At 46.5% G+C, this 23,435-nt stretch overlaps 1 protein-coding gene across 1 annotated transcript in view; it reads right to left on the reverse strand.

Moving 5' to 3' along the window:
- Positions 1 to 15,304: 15,304 nt before the first annotated feature.
- The window catches only part of PTEN (phosphatase and tensin homolog), an 81,276-nt gene continuing 73,145 nt past the window's right edge, over positions 15,305 to 23,435 (reverse strand). The window contains exons 8-9 of the mRNA XM_001363246.5: positions 20,375 to 20,602; positions 15,305 to 18,405 (exon numbers count right to left, since the gene is read on the reverse strand). Of these exons, the coding sequence (XP_001363283.1) occupies positions 18,220 to 18,405; positions 20,375 to 20,602 (414 nt within the window). The 3' untranslated portion in view covers positions 15,305 to 18,219. The remainder of the gene's footprint in view (positions 18,406 to 20,374; positions 20,603 to 23,435) is intronic.

Genomic DNA, 23,435 nt, shown 5'->3' on the forward strand with positions numbered 1-23,435 from the left:
CTATTTCTAGCCCCACCTCCAAGTTCCTTTAAATTTCTGGATGAAAGGATCATAGATTTATACCTTGAGCTTATCTAGTTCAACTTCTTCATTTGACATGGTTCTATGTATGCTTCCTGTCCTCTCAAGGACTGCTTCTTATGAACTATGATGGAATTAAAGAAGGCTAGTGTAGAGGAAAGATCATAATTAGAAAAAGGAAACCAGGATTTCAAATCTCAGCTCTTCTTTACACTTGAAGCAACACTGGACAAATAAGAAGGCTGGGCTGGCTAACTCCTAAAGAGACTTCCAAATAATCAAGTCCTATTTTTTTCTTGGCTTCTTTTTCCTTTAGTTAAAGGCAAAGTGATATAATGATTAAATTAATAGATCTGGGTGTCACTGGCTTTCATGAGGAAGAAAGCCTCATTTTACTCTGCTTGGCCCCAGAGTGTGGAACGAGGAGCTTCGAGCAGAGGTAGAGTTCAGGGCGGTGGTGAATTTGCAAAGAAAGACTTAGCAGTTGTAAACAGCCCGATAGGGAACCATCTGCCTTGGAAGGGATGACAATGACGATGATGATAATCATGATCATGACGATGATCAAGATCAAGAAGATCTGGGTTCAAATTCCACCTTGGATAGCTATTGGTCCTAGGACCCAGGACAAGTCACCTCACCTCTCAAACCCAAGTTCCCTTGCCACCAAGGGGTTGAACTCAATGACCACTGAGGTTCTTCCAATTCTAAATCTATGATCCTATAATGACAATGGATGACCCTTCTTACAAAGAGATAACATCATGAGGAGGTCAAGTCCTCTGGAGAGTTTTTCTTATGGTGCTGGGGAACTCCACAGATCTCCTGAATTGAGAAGGACCTGAGAGGTCATCCAGTCCAACTCTGATCTTGGAGAACTGGAGGAGAGAGCATCTAGGACCATGGATCTCCAGCAATAAGTGGTCATTTCAACCCAAAATGATATTCTACTTGCAGACCTCCAAGGATGGCCAGTCCCTCAAGTGAAATCATGTCTATTTGGCAAACTGAAGATCCAAGTGTCCATGCCAGTCATTATCGTCATTGTCATCATCGTTGTCATCGTCATCATCGTCGTCATCATCGTCGTCATCGTCATCATCGTCCCTTCCAAGGCAGATGGTTCCCTATCGGGCTGTTTACAACTGCTAAGTCTTTCTTTGCAAATTCACCACCGCCCTGAACTCTACCTCTGCTCGAAGCTCCTCGTTCCACACTCTGGGGCCAAGCAGAGTAAAATGAGGCTTTCTTCCTCACGAAAGCCAGCGACACCCTCAGAACCAGCCATCCTATTCACTCTTCAGTCTGTTTGTCCTCAGCGAAATGTAGCCACTACTTTCTGACTACCTTCTCGTCACAGTCGCCGTCCTTTCCCCATCTGCTTCCCTCCTACAATGGGACCCCCAGAACCGAAAGTCATACTGTGGAATGATCCGATTAGCCTCTCTGGCTTCCTTCAAGTCTCAGCTAAAATCCTGCTTTCTGCAAAAAAACATTCCTGGTCCTTCTTGATGTTGGTGCCTTTCCTCTGAGCTTCCCTCCCATTTACTGTTTGTTTGTTAAAGACTCCTGTCTTAGAGCTCATTCAAGTATCAGTTCCAAATCAGAAGAGTGGCAAGGACTAGGCAATGGGAGTAAAGTGACTTGCCCAGGGTCATACAGCTAGGAAGGGTCTGAGTCCAGATTTGAACCCAGAACCTCCCATCTCTAGGTCTGGCACTCATCCACTGAGCCACCTGGCTGCTCCTCCATTTACTCTTTATATGTCTTGTGTTTGTTGAGTGACTTGCAGAGCATCTCCTCAGTTAGAATGTATATTCCTGGAAGGCAAGAACTGTTTTTAACTTTTGTACCGGCAGCGTTTAACACGGCCTGGAACACAGTAGGTGCTTAATAAATGCTTGTTAACTTGTTAAACTAGTTGACTAGCAGGTCCTTTATTCAGATGCTCCTTCTCTTGAGATTTCCCCTCCACACACACTCCTCCTATCCTTCTTGGGGACATTTGACAAGCAGTGGTTGGCTGGGAAAGCTAACACAGCCCTCATCCACAGACCACACGAGGCAGTCTGTAAGGCGAGCCTCTCACTACCTGCTCTGGGCAGCCACAAACAACATCAGATCGGTTCCACTTCCTCTTTGCAAATTCAGCCTAGTGGAAAAGGGGAGACGGCAGACCTCCCATCGGGGCAAACGTGCTGGGCCCAGGTGACTCAAGGTCACAATGTTCCCCACTTGACCTTTTCTCGGGGGGCAGAACCCCTCAAAAGTCATTGGCTGAAAGACGGCAACCACCGTGGATGCGATCGAGGGGGTCGCAAGCACTTTCCACGTGCAGGACGTATCCCATCTCTCCTGAAGGCTGAGAAGCCAGAACTGTATTGGGGGAAAGTCTTCTCGAGCAAAAATAAAAAAAAAAAGCCCCCCAAATCTCCGCAGAATTCCTGCTACATGATGCCAGGAATGGTCCACTCTCAGACGGGAGGCAGACCTGCTCTTCTCTGGGACATACAGAGGAGAAGGCGGCTGAGAAATTGGAGAAGCTCCAAAGGAGGGGAACCAGGATGAGGAAAATCGGGGCCCAAAGACGGCTGAGCTCCCCCCTCCCAACAGAGGAATGAAGGGAGAGTCGAGACAATTCTCTGAAATAGGAAGTGCCTACCATGGGAGGGGAACGACTGGCCCAAGACACAAGGCCCAAGAGTTCAGGGATATTAGGCTGGAGTAGAGGACATAAAGGAGGATCAGGAAGAGGAAGGCTGAGAAGGTTGGAAGGGGAGAGCCACACTGTAGATGCCCGACATGCCAGGAAACGTCGTACTGTTCCAGCCTTAGGAAGAACCGTGTGTCTGCGATAGATGGTCTCTGACGGACACTCTGGTCCAGAGAGGGAAAGCAACTCCCCAAGGCCACAAAAGGAATAAATGAGAGGCCTGGGAGGAAAACTCCAAATCCATTGATCCTTACACTCCATCCTCAAAAAGGCAACTGCTGCAAAGACTCCAACAACTGCTTCTCCCCCAGACGCTCCAAGCGTGAAGCTCAAGACGTCAGGGAATAAGACTAAGGAAGTGGGTTCTTCTGCTCCAACTTGGTTCTCAAAAAAGACCCTCCCTTATCTTCACCTTAGCCCGGAAGCAGGCTTCACTTCCCATTCGCATATGGGGGGAATGTGGACCCCTCCTCAGGTCCCAACCGCTCCCTCTTCATTACCCTTCAGCCTTTGGCGTAACGGGAACTCCTTGTCTCCACACTGGAAGAGTGGGGCCAAGAGAAGGCTGAAACAGAAATTGTCACCAAGCAACAACCTGCCAAAAGCATTCAGACGCATTAACAGCAAGAGAAGAGCTACCTAAAATGGCTTAGGGACCTCCTGATACCACTTAAATTGGCAAAAATAAACCAAAATGGGAAAATTCATTGCTGGCAAGGCGAGGAAGAAACAGGTACATGCTCATATTGTTGGGGTTATGAAAAATCATCCATAAAGCAAAATAGGGACATAAAAAAGCCCCCAAACTTGCTACCTTTGGACTTAGTGACTATTCACCTTCCTAGGATTATTTCCTGTGGACATTACAGAAAGGGTCAAAAACCCAGAGGCATCTGTACAGAAGCTTTCATCAATATAGCCAACGATTGAGAATTAGCGGCAAAGACCAAGGCTCAGCAATATCATGGATGGTATTACTTCATACAAAATAAGAAAGAAGAAAACAAAGAAATCTAGACAGCCTTCCAAAAAGGGTGATGAGTCAAGAAAATAAAATCAAAACATTGTTCATTTTTTGCTGGTGAAGCTGTGAATGGATCCAACCATTCTGGGGGGCAATTTGGAACTATGCCCAAAGGGCGATAAAAGACTGCCCTTTGATCCAGCCATAGCACTGCTGGGTTTGTACCCCAAAGAGATAATAAGGAAGAAGACTTGTACAAGAATATTCATAGCTGCGCTCTTAGAGGGTAAATTATTGGATAATGAGGGGATGCCCTTCAATTGGGGAATGGCTGAACAAGTTGTGGTATCTGTTGGTGATGGAATACTATTGTGCTCAAAGGAATGATGAACTGGAGGGATTCCATGTGAACTGGAACAACCTCCAGGAAGTGATGCAGAGTAAGAGGAGCAGAACCAGGAGAACACTGTACACAGAGACTGATACATTGTGGCACAATCGAATGTAATTGATTTTGCTACTATCAGCAATGCAGTGATCCAGTACAATCCTGAGGGACCCCCTGGAATCAGATATTGCCCGTGGCAGGACAGCGAGGTAGCCGAGGGGATCGAGTCCTGGCTTGGAATAGGAAGCTCTTCGAACTAGCTGTGAGACCCGGCAAATTGCGGAACACTGTTGGCCTCCGCTCCCAGAAAGAAAGAGCAAACCGCTCTCACGTCTGCCAAGAAAATCAGTGACGGAGCAGCATTCCCATGACAACAGCATCCTGGATCCTGGAGGGAGGGAGGCGGGCACAGGCATGGGGCCAGTCAAGGCTAGCAGATGCCCCCTCGCCCTCCCAGGTAGCCCGAAAGTCTAGACCAAGAAGAAAGCCCCAAACGTGTTAACGCCAGGAAGACCAAGTTCCAGCTCCCCCTCTGAAGGTCACAAGCCATGCAGCCACCAGCCTCAGTAGCCCTGTCTGTAAAAGGAAAGCGTGCTGATGCTTGCAACAAGGGGCGGAGAGGAAAGCCTCCGAGGCGCCATCATTTCATGGCAGGAAGCCCACCTTCACCGGCGCTAGACAGAAGGAACACAAACGTGGATCTGGAGACTTGTCCGGGGCACTTCTGAGGACAATGACTGGGTCAGAAACACACAAGGAGGAAGACAACAAGCAGGACTGCACTCGGGAAGTCCATCCTTTCCCCCAATAAACTTACGAACACCCTTCACTGGGACGCTGCTTAGGCTTCTCAGCATACTCCCTCTCGGAGGTCCGTCCCACAACCTCAAGCTGAAGAAGAGGGAAGAAGCCGTTCAGCAAATCTAATGAACATCAACAACAAAACCAACAACTGGCTTTATCTGTCGTTCACCCACAGACCCCTCGCTGGGCAAGGAGAGAGGTGCCTGCTGGCACATCATTTGGATAGGGGGAACTAAGCGTAGTGCGAGGATTCCCAGCCTTTTCCGGTGATCTTCCATTCACAGGGGTAGAGGCGTTGTGGCTATTTCTGGCCTCGTACTGTCAAGGATCCCGCCGATCTCCTTCACCAAAAGCCCATTTTAACGCTGCTCTTCTGCTTGTGGACTCCAGCAAATATCATCTTTGGAATCTAGTCCACAAAGTCACAGATAAAAACAAATAAAAGCTATTCACAAGCAGGGTGACTGCCATTCACCAGGCTAATGTCTTGGGAATAATATTCCAGTTAATTGAATATGAAAATAATTCACAAAGAGAAAATGTGGAGTGTATAAGAGACACAAGATGCTCTGAATGAGAAATCGGAGACAAAAGAGAGGTGGCATTTAAAATTAGCCTTGGGTGGAGTCACCGAGCATTTATTTAGCACCTGCTGTATGCCAGGCACTGAGTGAAACATAAGCACCCCAATACAAAATAATCCCTCCCTGCAAGGTCACATTTGTGAACTTTAGATTACTCCACCCTACTTAGTCTAACAAAATCAGGAATGTCTACACCCATACTTAAGGATTAAGTATCTAGGAGGATGGCCTATGACAGACATGTACTAGCAAATGACAAATCAGAAACAACTGACAGACCCCTGGGCTGTGCTAAGTCAAGTCTAAGATATCATTGGTACAGGTGAGACGCAGGAAAATGATATAAAACCATCTATATATTTCATGTCACTTCCTTTCTTGGGCCTCTTTTGTGGTGGAGAGGTGGCTGGCGGCAGCTTGCTGAGCGTCTTGGCATCTTGGCGTGGCGGCTGCTATTGTCTGGGTTTAGCGGTGAGTTTTCCTTGATACCAAACTGGAAGAAGCCTAGTAACCTAGTTCGGTGAGGCTCTTCTCTGAGATCTCTCAGAGTTTAGGCTGATTTTTCTCTCCTTTACCTTCCAAATACTATCCTCTTAGAGAAAGCCTCTAATCTTCAAGGACCTCGTGGCTCACCTGGCACAGGCCGGGCAGGAGAAATCCTATACCTTTTTCCTCGCGCTTCCCCTTGATTTCTTCCCTATATATTGATTAAACCACCATAGATTTCCAAACTGACTTGGGTATTTTATTTGGGATATCCCCTGGCGACCAAAAATCAAATTTAGATTCGGTCACAACCCTAAATTATCCTTACACATTCTACCAGAGGGACACAAGGTGTACAGCGACAAGTAAACACAAGGGAATGTGAAGAGGGAGAAGGAGCACAAACAATTCGAGGGAGTCAAGAAAGGCTTCCTGTAGCAGACAACACCTGAATGGAATCTTGGTCAAAAAGGGATTCTGGGATGTGACAAAGTACATTCCAGTCATAGTGGACCTCCCAAGCAAAGTCACAGACACAGGAGGGAAACAGTAAGGAGGTCAGTTTGATAAGATTAGAGAATACATGATAGCAAGTAATTAGAAATGAATCTCAAAAGGTAGACAGGAGTCAAAGCTGGGACAGTTGACCAAGGAACAGATAGTGTATATTAGAGGCAAAAGGGAGTCACCAAAGATTTTTGAGCAGAGGATCAACATCTGACTGTGCTTTAGTGATGTAGTCAGTTTAATGGACAATGGATGGAAAAGGAAAGAGAAACTAGACACAGGGAAAACAATGAGAAAGATATTGCAGAAGTCCAAGCCAGAGGAAGTCTATGAGTGAAAAAAAGGGGGCATGTATGAAAGGAGATTTTAGGGGGCAGCTGGGTAGCTCAGTGGATTGAGAGCCAGGACTAGAGACAGAAGATGCTGGGTTCAAATCTGGACTCAGGCACTTCCTAGCTGGGTGACCCTGGGCAAGTCACTTCACCCCCATTGCCTAGCCCTTACTGCTCTTCTGCCTTGGAACCAATATATGCTATTGATGCTAAGTCAGAAGGTGAGGGTTTCTAAAAGAAAGGAGATTTTTACATATATGTAGAATGACAAGATTTTGCAAGTGAGTGAATACAGAATGAGAAGGAGAAGTGGAGAATAAAAGAATCAACAGGTATTTATAAAGTGCTTTCTATGTGCTGGGTACTATGGCAGGCTCTGAGCTAATAAGGAAATGAACTCTCTTCCAAATGAGCTTGCATTTTACTGGGGGAGACAAGGACATAAAGAAATACAGAGCTGTTTTGTATGTTTTGAGGATCTTATGAGAGTAATGGAAGGGGGAAGGAGTCTACTTGCAATGAAAAAAGGAAAGCAAGGGTGGGGAGAATCACTTTACATCAGCAGGTTCCTAAATAGATAATTATAATAAGGAGAAAGGGGTAGAAGAACAAGGTAACACTTGAACCTGTCATCTGAGCAAGGAAGGAAGGAAGGAAGCATGCGCCTGCGCGCACACGCACACACACATACACAGAGTTGGGCACAGAAACATATTTCACTCAACAGGAAAGCTGTAGGGAAATGGGGAGGTGAAGGGGCATAGAATAAGAGGGAAGAGAGATTCAGGGAGGGATTATTTTAAGCAAAACCAACTAAAGAACATTAATTTTGAAAAATGGTTTTAAAAGGACTAGGTGAGGGAAAGAGAATAGGGGCGGGGGACCAGAAGTAGATTTTGCCAGACCTAGAGCCCTAGAAGTGAGAAATAGAAGGAAACAGTATAAGAGAACAGAAGAAAACAAATCATAAGAATAATCACTGTAAATGTCAATGGTATGAATTTACAGAACTGAAGAAGATAGCAGAATGGATTAAAAAGCAAAATCTAACAATATAGCATTCACAAGAAGCACAACTGAAAAAATAAAGATTTATGCAGAATTAAAATAAGGTAGTGAAACAAAATCTATTAGGCCATAGCTGAAGTTAAAAAAGAAAGAAAAAAGGCATCTGTAGAAATCATAGCCTCAAAAAAGACATTAAAATGAGCTTAATTAAAAGAGATAGTAAGAGGACACTTAGCTGAAAGGCACCATAGACAATAAGTCAATATCAATACTGAACACCATGTAAAACCATAAGGGAAATTTGAAAGAGTTACAAGGAGAAATGCAATAAAACTAATAGTGGAGGACCTAAATTTATGCTTCCTTTCAGAGTTAGATAAACTCAACCAATAAATAAATAAACAGGAAAGAACTTAAAAGATATGAAGAAAATTTTAGAAAAGTTAGATATGATGGTCTTCTAGGAATTTTTGAATGGCAACAGGAGTATGAATATTTCTTTGGTCCATGAAAGCTTAATAGAAATTGCTCATGTATTAAGGCATAAAAATCTCAGGAACAAATGCAGAAAAGCAGAAATACTTTTAAAGACCACAGTGTCATAAAAATCACATTCAATAAAGTCATTGATGAAATGATTTAAATTACCTGAAGACTAAATAACTTTATCATAAAGAATTGGTGGATAAAAGAAAAAAATCAATACTTTAAAATTAGGCAATTTACCAGACTTCATGGGATGCAACTAAGCAACCCTCAGGGGAAATTTTCCATCACTAAACACTTTTGTCAGTAAAAGAAAGAGCAGATCAATAAGCTGGCCATGCAACTGAAAGAACTCGAAAACTAATCAACTAATGATTCTCAGTTAAACATCAAAATAGAAATATTTAAAAATCAAAGAAAATATGAATGAAATTTAAAGCAAAAAAAGTCATTAGTAAAACTAGAAATTCTTTTAAAAATAAATAATTTTTTAAAATATATAATAATATATATTATATTATATTTATAATTATAAATATTATAATAATATTTATTATAATAATTATTATAATAATATATAATAATAATAATATTAAAATATATAATAGAGGCAGTTAGGTAGTACAGGATAGAGCACCAAGTCTGTGTTTTAATTTAATTTAAAGTAAAATTTCAGCAGACTGTAGCACTACATACAAAGATTATATATTATGATCTAACAAATTTTATATCAGCAGTTCAAGGCTGGTTTGATATTAGGAAAACTAAGAAAATAATTGACTATTAATATCAAGAACAACAAAAATCCTATTATTTATATAAATAAGTGCAGTAAAAACTTTTGGTAGGATACAACATCCATTCCTGTTTTTTCAAAATAGAAAATATAGGAATAAGTGGATCCTTCGCTAATATGTTAGATGATAACTATCAAAGCCAAGAGCCAGAATGAAGTCATGGGAAGTAGAGGATTTTCCAATAAGAACGGGGACAAAACAATGCATGTCCATTATCTCCATTATTATTTGATAGTGTTAGAAATGCGAGGTATGGTCATAAGGCACAAAAAAGAAACTGAGGGAATAAGCAGAAGCAAAGAAGAAACAAAATCATTATTTCTTTTCGCAAATGATTTGATGCTTTCCTTAGGAATAAATAAAAATTAGTCGAAACCAAAAACTTCAAAATTTTCAGGCTAGAAAATAAACCCACAAAACTCATCAGTCTATCTGCAGAAGAGATGGATTTCACTTAAAAATAATTACCAAAAGGATATATAAAATACTTGAGCATTCCCTCAAGACACAGGAACTTTATGAATACAACTATAAAACCCTTCTATAAGAAAAAAAGCTCCAAAAAGTTAAAAGAAATATTGACTGTTTATGATTGGAACCAATGCAACAAAAATGAAAACATTCCCTGAATTCATTTACTTTTTTAGTGTCATACCCCTCCATCCACCTAAAGGGGAAAATAAAAAAAACAAAACAGGATTACTTAACAGTCCAAAAAAATTCATCTGGAGTTCTAAGTTGTCTAGAGAAAGGACAACAAAATGGCAAAGAAAGGGGTCTAACAGCACCACATCTCAAAACGATAATCATCAGAACAATCTGATACTAGTTAAGAAAGAGGTCGATCCGTGTAACAGACTGAATATTCAATATGCAGAAACAACTGAGCACAGTAACCCAATATTTGATAAACCCAAAGACTGAATTTATTGGGACAAAAACTTCATTTGACCAAAATGTTGGGAAAATTGAAAACCCATCTGGCAGCAACGACAGAAAGATTGACATCTCGTGCCATATACCAAGGGAAGTTCCAAATTGGTGTAGACTTCAATGACATCATAAACAAATCAGAGAAGAAAAGAAATTTCATATGGTGGAGGGAAAATTTGTAACTGAATGAGAGGATCAGAGGAGGTAAAAAAGAACAGGTTTGATTATTTAGTTTTAGCACAAATAACTACTGAGGCAAAAAAAAACTAAAAAAAAGCAGGAGACTGGAGGAAAGTTTTTTTTGATAAGACTCATTTCTAGATATATTGGCAACTGACTCAACTTTTTAAGGTTAAGAGCCAATCCCCAATTAATAAATAGTCAAAGGAAATGAATAGGCAGGATCCAGAGAAAGAAATCTACTCTATTGAGCCATATAAAAAAATCCCTTAAGTCACCAATTTAAAGAAATGCAAATTAATATTCTGAGGTACCACCTCATGCCCATCAGACGGTCACTTATAAAAAAAAGTGAAAACGACAAATGCTGCAGGAGTTATGGGAAATTAATACACTATTGGTGGAAGTGTGAACTAGTCCAGGCATCTGGAAAGCTGGAAGATCATAAAAGTCACCGAGTCCATTCTACAGATGGGAAAAAATGAGGTCCAGAAACACATAGTATCTAGTCGAGTGTCACACGATTGGCAGGTAGCTGGTGGGATCTCAAGCCAGGTCTTCTTGACTCCGTATCCAGCACTCTTAAAGGTCACACCACACTGCTTCTTTCATCAGAAATCGAGTTTTAAGTTCGTTCCATTCTGAAGGACTTGGGAGGTAGGAAATCTCCCCAGAAACTCATTTCTATTTTTATTCATCACTTGGAAAATGAGACTCAAAACCCTTTAAAAACCAAAAATTGGCTCTACACACTTCTAACAAGCCATTTAACGCATACATTCAGTATCAACTTAGATCAGAAATATAGATAAAACCCTCTAATACTATCTTACGGGGATAGTATCTGTGACCAACTTCACTTTTCATTTCTTTTGTCAGTTTTTAATAAAAACACCAATTTTGCATGAGGATAAGGCGTTGGAAATATTAAATTGGGAGTCCAAAGACTCCATGTTAAATTCCTGCCTTTGCTCCTTACCAGTGTGGCCCTGGTTCAGTCACTTACCCTGATGGGATTCAGTTTCCTCAGATGTCAATTAAAGAAGCCAGAGTGATTTTGGCTCTAAATCTATAATCCTCTGATCTATGGAACTATAATGGAGCTAAAGGAACCTAATTCCTAAGTTTAGTCGCTGGCACATTTCAAGATCACCTTAAATCTATTCTTATAATCTCCCTGCACACCCTTTGGCAAGGCTGTTTAATGAGAGCAGCAACTGAAAAGTTGAATTGCTATGCCAAAAGAAAAAAAAGCAAAGCTGGGCGGTGAAATGACCCAATTCAGGCAGTCCCTGATTTATAAGTGAAAAACAAAAAGGTCTAGAAATTTTAATGTATGTGTATTCTCCTATGGAAAGGGGAGCCAAACCATCCTCACTAAAAAGAGTTCCATAAGTGGATCCATGTCCATGACAGGAAACAAAAATTGAGTAAATATTGTACCTAAACTTTAAAAAAATCGGGATTAAAATGGAAATTTTGCACCAACGTTATCATTTTTTGAGAAGTCTACCGAATCTCAGAGACACTAGGAACAATAATAGAAAACTTCTGAAATAGCATAAAATTTTTTTGCTTAAAAAACATTTCCTTACTGTTAAAAAAACCAAAAGAACAAATGATTTTGTTTTTAAAAATACACAAGATTACATGAATAAATGAAGAACCGTAAAGCTCCATTTTAAATATCTGGTTTCTGGCGCTAGTTGTTGTCATCCTAACGGCATAGCAACAATATTCACCAACGGCCCATAATGAGTATGTTGAAATGCAATAATAATCTCAAAACCCAGCAAGATTTCTTCAGCCAAAATGACCAAATCATCCAACTGCTCATTAGTTGCACAAATAATCTGAAAAATCGAAATAAGCCTGCAAGAATGAATATGAAGATTAAAAGGTCGTGGGAAAGAATCCTTCAGACAGAGGGCAGCCACCCGAAGAACCGAGAAGCCTTTCCTATTTAAGGGGAGCCGCCATGATTCCATCGCTGACCGGGGTCAACACTGAGGCCGTCACCCAGGAAAATCCTGTCCTCACGCCTTGGCCCCAGTTGTAAAAGTGGGCATGCACGCTCATCTTTGGGACAGGGTCCAGCAATAGTCTGATAAGCAAGCTAACAAAAATAGAAATTCCTGTTAATGGACAAATCCAAAAGGCATAGTAAAATCTGGATTTGCATTCTCGACTTTAAGACGCTGAATTAAAAACTGTTTTCGTCTTCTCTCGGCTGTGGAGCAGGAAGGTAGTGCCCCAAAGCTCTTCTATTGTAATCATCACCTCACTAGACGTCTTGCACCAATACCGTTTTAGGCGCTTCCTCTCTGTCCTCAAAAGGGAGGAAGGAGTAGAAACGGTCACTTCTGAGTCTGCCTAAAGAGACACAAACCCAAAGAACTCACCTCATCTCCTGCAAACTGGCAGAGAAGGCAGGCAAAGTCAATGTTGGAGGGTCACAGGATAACAAGCGTGGCCTCTGCAGAGGCCCCCAATGTCCGCGCTCTTTGGCCCAGGTACCATGACCACCTATGACCCAACTAGCGGCATTCTGGTGATAACAAAAAATTGGAAACCAAATAGATTGTCCATCGATTGGGAAATGTCTAAACACGCTGTGTTATGTGAACTGGGTGAAGAAATGGCAAATGATGACTACAGAGAGAAGCATGGAAAGAGCTGTGGGAACCAATACGGACTTTTGACTACAATGAGTCAAGGGGGTGGGGGGGTGGGGGGGGCGACATTAAAAAAATGAAGTAAAATCAAGTGAATTTGTAATTACAAATAATTATGGCTCCTAGAAGAGACGTGAAGACACCCAAGTCCTGCTTTTCTGATGTAGGAGGTCCATGAAGCAGCTGTGGTTGTGTCCAGCTCTTCATGATCTTGTCTGGGGTTTTCTTGACAAAGACATTGGAGGGGTTTCCCTCTCTGGCTCATTTTAAAGATGAGAAAACGGAGGCAAAAAGGGTCAAGGGTCTTACCCAGGGTCATGCTGCTTGTGTTTGAGGCTACATTTGGACTTAGATGAATGTGGTATATTGCATGTTTTCAGAGTTTTTCGATATATTGTGCCTTTCTAAAACTTTTTTGTCTTAAAAATTGGAAAATGAGGGGCTGCCCTTCAATTGGGGAATGGCTGAACAAATTGTGGTATCTGATGGGGATGGAATATCATTGTGCTCAAAGGAATAATGAACTGGAGGGATTCCATGTGAACTAGAATGACCTCCAGAAACTGATGCAGAGTGAAAGGAGCAGAACCAGTAGAACACTGTACACAGAGATGGATACATTGTGGCACAATCCAATGTAACTGACTTCTCTACTAGTAGCAATGCAGTGATCCTGAACAACCCAGAGGGATCTACAAGAAAGAACACTATCCACATTCAGAGGAAGAACTGTGGGAGCAGAAACACAGAAGAAAAACAACTGCTTGATCACATGGGTCGAGGGGGATATGATTGGGGATGTAGACTCTAAATGATTATCCTAGTGCAAACATCAACAACATGGAAATAGGCTCTGATCAACGACACATGTAATACCCAGTGGAGTTGCACATTGGCTATGGGAAGGGGTGGGGGGAGGGGAGGGAAAGAATATGATTCTTGTAACCAAGGAATAATGTTCTAAATTGACTAAATAAAATTAAAAAAAAAAAAAAACCTTTTTGTCTTTAAAAATACTGATAAACGAGATGGCTAAGGAGGGGAAGGAGCAGGGACACCAGGGGAAATGATGGTGTAAAACACCATCAATAAGAACTTTCTGTTCCAAGTCCCCATTTTGGTTGTTTCAGTGGTGTTCAACTCTTCCTAACCACATTAGGCAGGGCTTTGACATTTCCTTCTCCGGCTCATTTTAGAGAAGAGGAAACTCAAACAAACAGGGTGAAGTGACTTGCTCAGGGTCACAGTGCCTGGGGTTGGACTTCGCAACACCCTGCCTGGCCCTCTCACCACTTTACCACCTTCTTTCCCCTTCTCAAGCATTAGTCCTGAAAAGTTATAATGAAGTCACTCACTCATACACCATTTATCATTCAGATAAATAGTACAACTGCTTTCTCTTTGGTTAAAATATCACAAACCCAGACCAGTTTCAGGATGCAGCCAACTGGCTTTTCCAGGAAATTTGCAGAGCTAAGTGCCCACGTGAACCATGATGGTCCTAATCTATCTCACCTCAAAGCTTGGAGAGCTTCCTTCCCTTTTTCTTTTTTTCTTCTCAGCTCCTCCTGGCAGCCCTGTGAGGTAGCACTACTGTTCTCTGGCTTTACAGGTGGGGAAATGAGGCAAAGGTGCAGTGACTAGCCCAGGGTCACCCCACCTGGGTCCGGGGTAGGACTGGAGCTCGGGTCTGTCCAAACCCAAGCCCACCCATGCTTTCATCATGGCAGCTTTGTCTATCCAAAGTACCAGTAATTCCATTTCCACAGATCCTCAGACCACTGGCATCCTGTGGAGTCCAAGGGCCCTGGTTCATGCCCTGAGATGTATATGGTGGCATTCCCATACCCGACAGTCTTCACTGTTCGGCTGGCCAATCGCCTCATTTCACAAAAGGGTCAGCTGAGGCCCCGGCCTAAACCCAAAGCCCCCGGGCTCTAGATGGACATTGGAACCATCAGGCCTGATGCCAACAGACGTCACACCAGCCCCTCAGACTCCCTCGGGACTCCCCACATTGGCACGCTTGGTTAGCTCGAGGCCATCCCCCCACCTTCACACGCCCGCTCTCTGGGACTTGGGGCTCTCCAAGCCTCTGGTGCCGGGGCGGTCCAGGGCTGGCCATCTCCTTTGACCCAGGGCAGCCCCACTGGCGAGTTCTGGACACTCCGGCACCACCTTCTAGGGAGCGGAAGAATTCCGCCGGCCACCCACAAGATCCGAGATGGCTCGTGCAGGAACCACCGGCCGGGGACCTGAAAGCTTAGAGAGGAGGGCATTCTGGGGCGGGACGGCCTCAGAGAAGGCGGGAGAGGGGCTGGACCCAGACACGCCACCCTCTTTTGAAAGGACCTAGGGGATGCGGGGTGCTTCCCGGGCACAGGGCTGTCCGCTCCGAAGGCTCATTTAATAAAACACCCACGCAGTGACAAGAATGAGACTTTAATCAGTTTTAAGTGGAGTTTATAACACTAAGAGATAAAGGGTTAACAAACACAGTAACAAATGGACATCTGATTGGTACGAGGCATTAATTATCCTGTACACATCGTATGGTGGTGGTTGTGTGTCCTCAGTGCGTCCCATCACACACGGAGCCATTGATGCACAGTACGAGAGATCTCGAGGCTGAGTCCGAGTAAGGCTGTTGAACAGACTGGACTTTTGTGGGATACTCTATAGGGAACAGACTGAGATGTGGGCGGGCAGAGGAGAGGCCCCTCGGGGCCCGGGGCGGGGCCGGCTCCCCCTCCATCGGCATGCAGGACGCTCTAACAGTATTTGAAGGTGAACGAGGCACTTGGTGGCAACCACAGCCTTCGTCAACATATTGCACACTTTTTCTAGGACTAAATATGGATCTTGCACCCTAATTAATTTTTTAAAGCTGAAACATCTGAGGCTGCCTGTAAACTCCACGGAGGGCGACAGCCCACACCACAGCAAACCCTCTTTACGCTCTCTGTTCAACTGCCCTTCGAGGACGGTGGCCCAAGGAGGCCGAGCGCCGGGGCTCCGGGGGACGGGGGGCGGCACGGGCCGAGGGGAGCTCTGTGGAAAGGGGTGGATGCCTTCAAGTAATTTCAGACCTGTAAGCTGCTGCACATCCAGAACGTTTAAGCAACCCGTCCAGAAACTCAAAGAGATGACCTACAGAATGCATCTCAGGCTACTTGTGAATACTGTCTGTCATAAATAAAGTTTCCATAAGGACTCAAAAACCTTTCAGTCGTAGTCATTCTTGTCAAGTTCTATGGGGATGGTAACTGAAATAAAGTATAGGAGAGTATTATAATATATATTTATATATATAATATATATATATATAATGCCATTTTTCCATTTCCAATGACTACACCATAAAATGTAAGCAAGGCTTCTCAAAAATGCGGAAAACATTCCGAATTGAAACCCTCATTCAGACCTTCACATTCCAAAGGAAAAGGAAGTACAGTGCAAAAGCCCATTAGAATGTCATTACTTCCAACCCAGTCCTTGACGGGACCTGCTGGAACAATACAAATTAAATCGTCATGTCTTGAGCCCGAAACGGGAGCGAACAGTGTCAATAACTAAAGTATCTCGAAGCGCGAACATCGAATTTCGTCAGCAAGCCTCGTCTTTGGGGCGCCGGCAGGCGGCGCTCTCGCGTCTGCCCGAGGCTGCCTATCTCCTTCCTGCTGGTCACTTTCACCAGGCTCGCTCGCCCGCTCGCTCGCGGGTGCCAAGCGGCACGGTGTTGTACCCGGAGATAGCCAACGACAAGCGTGTCAATCACAAGAGCGGGGAAGTGAATGGCTGATCGGCTGAGTGAAACTGACCAACAGACGCGGACGGGGCGCCGCGTCCCCCGCCAAGACTCTTCCGGTCCAAACTCTATGAACGCTGCTGTACTAGGGCGAATGCATTCTCCATTCAATACGGTAATGAGGTCAGACCACAGCTAATGAACAATGTCAGCACCAAGGAGTGAATTAAAATGGGATTTTACACCAGAAAGAAATGGCATTTGAATTTTCTGAAGATAGAAGTAGAGTTTGAAGTACACCAAATTTCTGGAAAAAAAAACATTTTTTTAAAAACGGCATCTTCCCCTCTGCTCTACCCTGCGCGCTGCTCGCTCCCTGCCATCTCCTGGAGTCTGGGCACGCGCGCTGTACGGCGGCGGCCAGAAGGGGAGCGCGAGCCCTCCCTGCGCCGCGGCCGCAGCACAAGCCTCTTCTCCGGCTAGCCCACACCGCGCGGGCGGCCAGGAGGCGCCTTCCCGCGAGGAGGACCCACCTCTCCCGCCGGGCAGCGCCGAGAAGGTCCTTGCTTCCCGTTGACCGTGCATCATGGTCTTTCTTCCTATATAAACATTCTAGGTGCTAAGTATTCTTCAAGTAAAATTCCCTAACAGTTAATGACATTAAAAAAAGTGTGCAAAACTGCAAAACTCATGGTGATAGAATGTGAGGTCCAGGGGCTGACGGCTGTGGGACCGAGCGATGCCTCGGGAGTCTTCTGTCTCGCTGACTGCCTGCGGAGCAGGCCCGGGCGGGCGGGACGCGGGGGGGAGGGGCAGCGGGCCGCTGGGTGGACTGAGGACCTCGGACCTTGAGCACTGCCTGGGAGGGCGCCTCCCCGCTGTATGGTGAAGCCACTGCTGCTGCGGAAGGTCCCTTCCTGCCCCACTACAGAATCGCTCCTTCTAGCTGCCTTGTCTAGCACCAATATGCTGAAAAGAATAAATGCACGAACAACAAGCGGAGAGCGCAGCGGGCTCCCCGCGGTCCAGGCCGAGTACGGGAGCATGCTAAGGAGAGGTGCCGGCAGAGCAGCTGCGGAGGGAAGCCGGCCCGGGCCTTCCGCGCCCCTCCCCCCACCCCTGCGACTCCAGCGGAGTCGAACCCCAGGGAGCTGCTCGCCACCAAGGCAGCCCTATCTGTGGCCACGCGAGTGCGAGGGGCAGGCCGGGAGCCGGGACAGCCCCGTCGGGAGGGGACAGAACACAAAGGGGTCATCCCTACGCATCACACACCAGGTCTGCCTCCACTTGTATAAAACTGGAAAAGGGGAAAGTGCCATCTTTATTTTCCTAATTGAAACTGTAAGCGTCCTCTGAACACAAAAGGTATATACAGATGAGAACGAGGCAGCCTCCTTCCCGGGAGCGGGCGGGCGCGCGGCGCGGCCCCCGAAGGCCGCCTGCCCGGGGAGAGGCCCCGCCGCCCGCTCAGGGAAGGCTCACTGTCCTGCCACTGGTCAGCTGACACAATGTCCTGTTGCCATTGGAAAAAGGCCCTTGTCAGGGGCTTCAGGCTTGTCTCTGCTCTTTCCCCCTCGAGATAAAAAACAACATTCAGACTTTTGTGATCTGTGTGTGCTGATCTTCGTCGAAAGGCTCATTCTCTGGGTCAGAGTCAGTGGTGTCCGAGTACCGGTAATGGTCGGGCTCATTGTCACTAACGTCCGGCGTGACCGACGTGGAGCTGCTGGCCTCGGGGTTCGACGGCTCCTCGACCGTCTTTGTGAAGAAAAGCTTCACCTGGAGGACAGACAAGAAGAGAGGCCGCGGTCAGAGGGGCGACAGCAGGACGCCCGCGCCAGGACGGCCCCCCGTGTAGGAGCGTCAGCGTACTTTCCCAGAGGCAGAAGTGGGCTGGCGTTCCCGGCTAGCCCAGTTAACCCACGATATGGCCCGAACACTAGGTTTTTACAATGAACAAAAATCACGTTTTACAAATTTACTCTGAATGTGGGCCTTGCAGGGAAACCGTTTTTAAGTATCCGTGAATAAAGACTTAAAAGGAGCTTTATTAGGGAGAGAATTCTAAAGGAGACTTGGAGAGAGGAGGTCCTGGGTTCAAATTTGACCTCAGACACTTCCTAGCTGCATGACCCTGGGCGAGTCCCTTCACCTCAATGCCAAGCCCTGACGGCTCTTCTGACTTGGAAGTGACATTCAGGATAAATTCCAAGACAGAAAGTAGAGACGGGGGAGGGGGGGGGGGAGAGAGAGACAGAGAGGTAGAGAGAGGCAGGAAGGAAACTGGGTGCCGGTGATTCCCGGACATTCCCCAAGTGCCCTTCCCGAGCTTCAGCTCCGGGGTCTGTGAAGCCGAGGCCCGGGCCTGACTTTGAAGGGCCTCCGCGGCTCTGGCCTCCCTCTGGGGGCTTCCGCGGTGAGTAGCCCCGGGACAATGACTCCCCTCAGCCCGGGGCCTCCCTGACCCCGTTCTCAGGGGCGATGAAGTCCAGCTGAGGCTGGGAAATGGAGCGAGGGGAGCGCCGAGTCCGGAACGCGGGCCGCACCGGACAGCGCCATCGTACCACCCACGGCCGGGGGACGCGGTCGGGGAGTCAGTGGTCGAGCCGCTTGTCTCGGCTGTTCAGGAAGTGCCGGGCAGCAGAGCCAAGCGAGAGCCCCTGGCCTCGAGGGGCTTCTCGGGGGACATTCCCGGGGAGCCCCCAGCTCGCCCTGACGGGCGTGGGAGCCGTGGCTGCCGAGGGTCCCCGCGGCTGTCCCAACCCGGGGCCTGCTCAGGCCGCCTCTGCTCCCTCTCACTCGGGGTCGACACTTGCAGAGGCCCGGAGTCCCGTCGGGGCTCCCCCTCCCCGTGCCGGCCGCCGGCCCTCCACGCCTTCAGCCGGACAAAAGCGAGCCAAGGGCGCCCGGGAGGCTTAGAACGAAGGGCGCCGACGAGGGCGCCGAATTCTTTCATCTCAGGAAAGTGTGGATGAGGAGGACGGGACCACGGACAGGCCGAGCTCCAAAGCCCCAGGCCTCGCGTGGGGCCCCTCCAGGATCCTCCAGGCAGGCCGGAAGGAATCGGCTCAGGCCGAAGTGACCTGAGATCTGGAGGGCTGAGTGTGAGTGAGGCGCACCGGACAGACACGAGCCAGCTGCCCTCCCCGACAGACCGGAACAAACCGGAAGCAAGTATGAACCTGGAGGGCGAGGGCTAAGGGCCGACGGGCTCTGAGGCCCGAATGACGTACAGGGAGCTGCCTGGCCCATCGCAATCAGGGATGGATGGGAGGCGGCCCCTCTCCAAGCATTCGTAGGACAGAGCTTGCCCCCTCCCCCCCCAACACGGCCACCCAAACCCCTGGAGAACAAGCCCACGTCTCCCAACCACGGCTGCCCCGTCGGCAAGGCTCAGCAGATTAGCGAGAGAATGCGGAAGTTCCCCCAGAAGCCCAGACCCGGCCCTCGACGCTCCTCCGTGGGTGTCACGGGATAAAGGGGAGCTCCAACCCCAGGCCTCCCTGGCGCCGCCCCAATCCGGCTCCTAATGCAGAGCCTGAGCACGCTGGGGCAGCTGGAGAATCACGGCCGGCCCATGGACCGAGAATGGAAAATTCTCACTGAAAGTCGAGCTCTACAGACCAGAAGGACCCAAGGACAAGCCGTTTCTGGATGATCACACGCACCTCCACATAATGGAACGGAAGCCAGTTCCCTGTTGTATGTCCAATTTTACACATGAAAAACCTCACCAGGATTTACTGACCTTAAAGTTTGGAGAAAAGTATCTGTTGGCCTTGTCTTTATTTGCTTTGTCGAGATCATTTTTGGACAACGTGAGTATGAGATATTCCTTGTCGTTATCCGATCGCTCGGCACTGCAAATACTATCAATCTCTTGATCACCACAAAGACTTCCATTTTCTACTTTGTCTGAGTTTTCCTCTGGTCCTGGTATGAAGAATGTATTTACCCAAAAGTGAAACATTTTGTCCTGAAAAATAACAAGAACAAACAATAACATAAGCTGGAGTGAAAAAGAAAACGTCTCCTACACGCCCACATCTGCCACCCAAACACGAGCGATTCCCCACGAAACACGGAGGGCAAAGACCGCCTAATGATACTCATGTCTTTGACCACATCGAGGGCAATTCATTTCACTACTTTGCCATCTTCGTGCCAAGAATGAGGGAAATGGAATTTGAGCATTTATTGGACCTTACTTTGGTTTAAAATACCCAATACCCTTATTCTTTTCCTTTCCTTTCCTTTCCTTTTTTCCCCCATTAAACCCTTATCTTCCATCCTAAAATAGAGAGTAGACATAGGATCCAAGGCAAAGGAGCAATAAGGGCTAGGCAATGGGAGTTAAGTGACTTGTCCAGGGTCACACACCTGGGAAGCATCTGAGGTCACCTTTGAACCCAAGACTTCCCATGTCCAGGCCTGGCTCTCTACCCACCGAGCCGCCCAGCCAAGTCTGTTCCCGTACTCTTTTTTAAGGAGATGCCAAAATGTGCTGGCCCAGAGCAGCTGGCTCAAGTTTTCCCTAAAGCACTGCCGTCAGGTGCCCGTTCCATGGCAGCCCCTCATGGCTCCTCGCACGCGGCTTCCTCATCCCTCTCATTTCTCCCTCCCAGAGACGGTTCTGTCTGGACACTTCACTGGGCAATGCCCCTGGCCACCCCTGGTCCCCTTGGCAGACCTCACTCGCTCTGCGATCTAGCCGAGCAGACTGGAAATGGGAGCCCAGGCTTCACTTACTAGAGCCTTGCAAAGAAAACAAGCCCACCATTGGTATAGATTCCCAAGATTTCTACCTGGTGTTCCTACTGAATTCATCTCCTCTAAGCCTGAGCCCGAGGTTCTCCACACGGCTGTCTCCGCCCAAGGGAATAGCGCCCGCCCTGTAACCCCTCGCAGCCCTCTTTAGTTCCGGGTCACGTTCCAGGACTCTGCACCTGTGACCTCGCTCTGGAGCGTTCATGTGACGGGAGCAGGCATGCAAATGGGATGGGTCGGAGGGGAAGAAGACCCGGGTTCCCTTTACACTAAACCCAACAGCGAGCAGGGAAGATTCATTAATGCCACGTGTCGATTTTTGGCTACAAAATTCAACGGGGTGCACAAAGTATTGGGAAATGCGGCCTCTATTAGCCAGCATTAGAAATGCTGGAATCCTGTAGGGCAGCTCCTGAGCCCTGGTCCTTCGCACAGGATCCTGGAGAACAGTGGTTCAGGGTCTACCTTCATGTCCAGGGACATACAATTTCCTGTTGATTAGGCCAATAAAGAAGCAAGAGACTTGCTAAGGACACCAAGCAATGCTTAGCTTATACACGTTGCCTAGAAAAGCTTCCTGGAGTCTCAATAAGAACCATTTCCTTTTGAAAAGTAAGCTACAGTTTATCTTCCACTTATGAAGGGTGGCTAAAGAACAGCACGTTCTTTTCGATTATTAGTGTAGATCAAGTTCCTAGAGAAAGATCTTTACGCAGCTTTGAGAAATTTAATAATTATATGAACAGTCCCGTGTCAATGAGCGGTCGGTCGCCCACCTGTACTGATTTCTTTCCCTTAGAACTTTGTCACTAGGGGGCAGCTGAGTCGCTCAGTGGATTGAGAGTCAGGCCAAGAGACAGGAGGTCCTAGGTTCAAGTCTGACCTCAGACACTTCCAACTGTGTGAGCCTGGACAAGTCACTTCACTCCCATTGCCTAACCTTTGCACTCACTCTTCTGCTTTGGAACCAATACACAGTATTGATGCTAAGACAGAAGGTGAGAGTTAAAACAAAACAAAACTTTGTCACTAGCCCCAAAGATATCAATCATTCAAAATATCCCCTGGGTTCATCTAAGGTCTCTAGTTATTGGAATTAAATTCTCCATTGATTTCTATGACTCATCAAGAGATTAAAATTTGAGTGAAGTGAAATTTCACCTTTTGCTCTCAGAAGAGGACAGTCTTAATTTTGAACCAAGCTCTCTCTATCATGAGGTATTCCCAATTTCAGTGTAACTAGCTACAAGAACTCTCTTCCAGAAGACTCTTAGTTCAGACAGGAATTAAAGGGAAAAAAATCTTAGACAACGCCTACTGTTATCCATTCTTAACCAGGGGCTAGACAGAGAAGTCTCACTTCATAAGCCAAGGTTGTAAATGTGGTCCATCTAAAACGGGCCTAGGTCTGCTCTTGGTGCTGGCTAGCCATCTCCCTCCCTGAATCTAACCAAATGACCTTGGGCAGTGGCCACCCTCAACCTCTTCCTCGGCTTACCACAACTTTCTCTACCAGCTAACAGATCTCAGACATTGTTGAAGAGAAGGTAGAGTCAAATGTCCTAATCCCAAAAGAGGAAAGCATTAGGACAGGCCATGAATTACTTCTACCCCAAACTGACTTCATTTAGACTTGACTGGTCAAGTGTCATTAGGCTGTGGTCATTTGATGATGGATGGGAATTCAATCTTACTAATGGTCTAGCTTAATAACGCCTTCTTGACCTGATCCACCACATTGGTGTTTTTCTTAAAAATAGAATCACAGCAAAAAGCTCTTCAAGAAAGGTCCCCTCAGATGGCACAGCCTTGGTTCCCTCCAAAATCCAGGATCCCAATAGGATTTCTGTGGGGCCATCTGTCTTGTCCCATTGCATCATGATCCTTGTAAGCAAGAGATCTTTGGATTTACTCATGACTCAGCGATGAAGTGAAATGAGCCCGTCTCTTCACTCTTCCTCTGCACCTCACAGCAGCCCAAGGCACACTTGGGCCAGGTTCCCCCCTTCCTGCCAGGCCCAGAACCTTGGGACATTCTCTCC

Source organism: Monodelphis domestica, chromosome 1 (genome assembly GCF_027887165.1).
Source record: "Monodelphis domestica isolate mMonDom1 chromosome 1, mMonDom1.pri, whole genome shotgun sequence".
In the NCBI taxonomy this organism is placed as follows: domain Eukaryota; kingdom Metazoa; phylum Chordata; class Mammalia; order Didelphimorphia; family Didelphidae; genus Monodelphis; species Monodelphis domestica.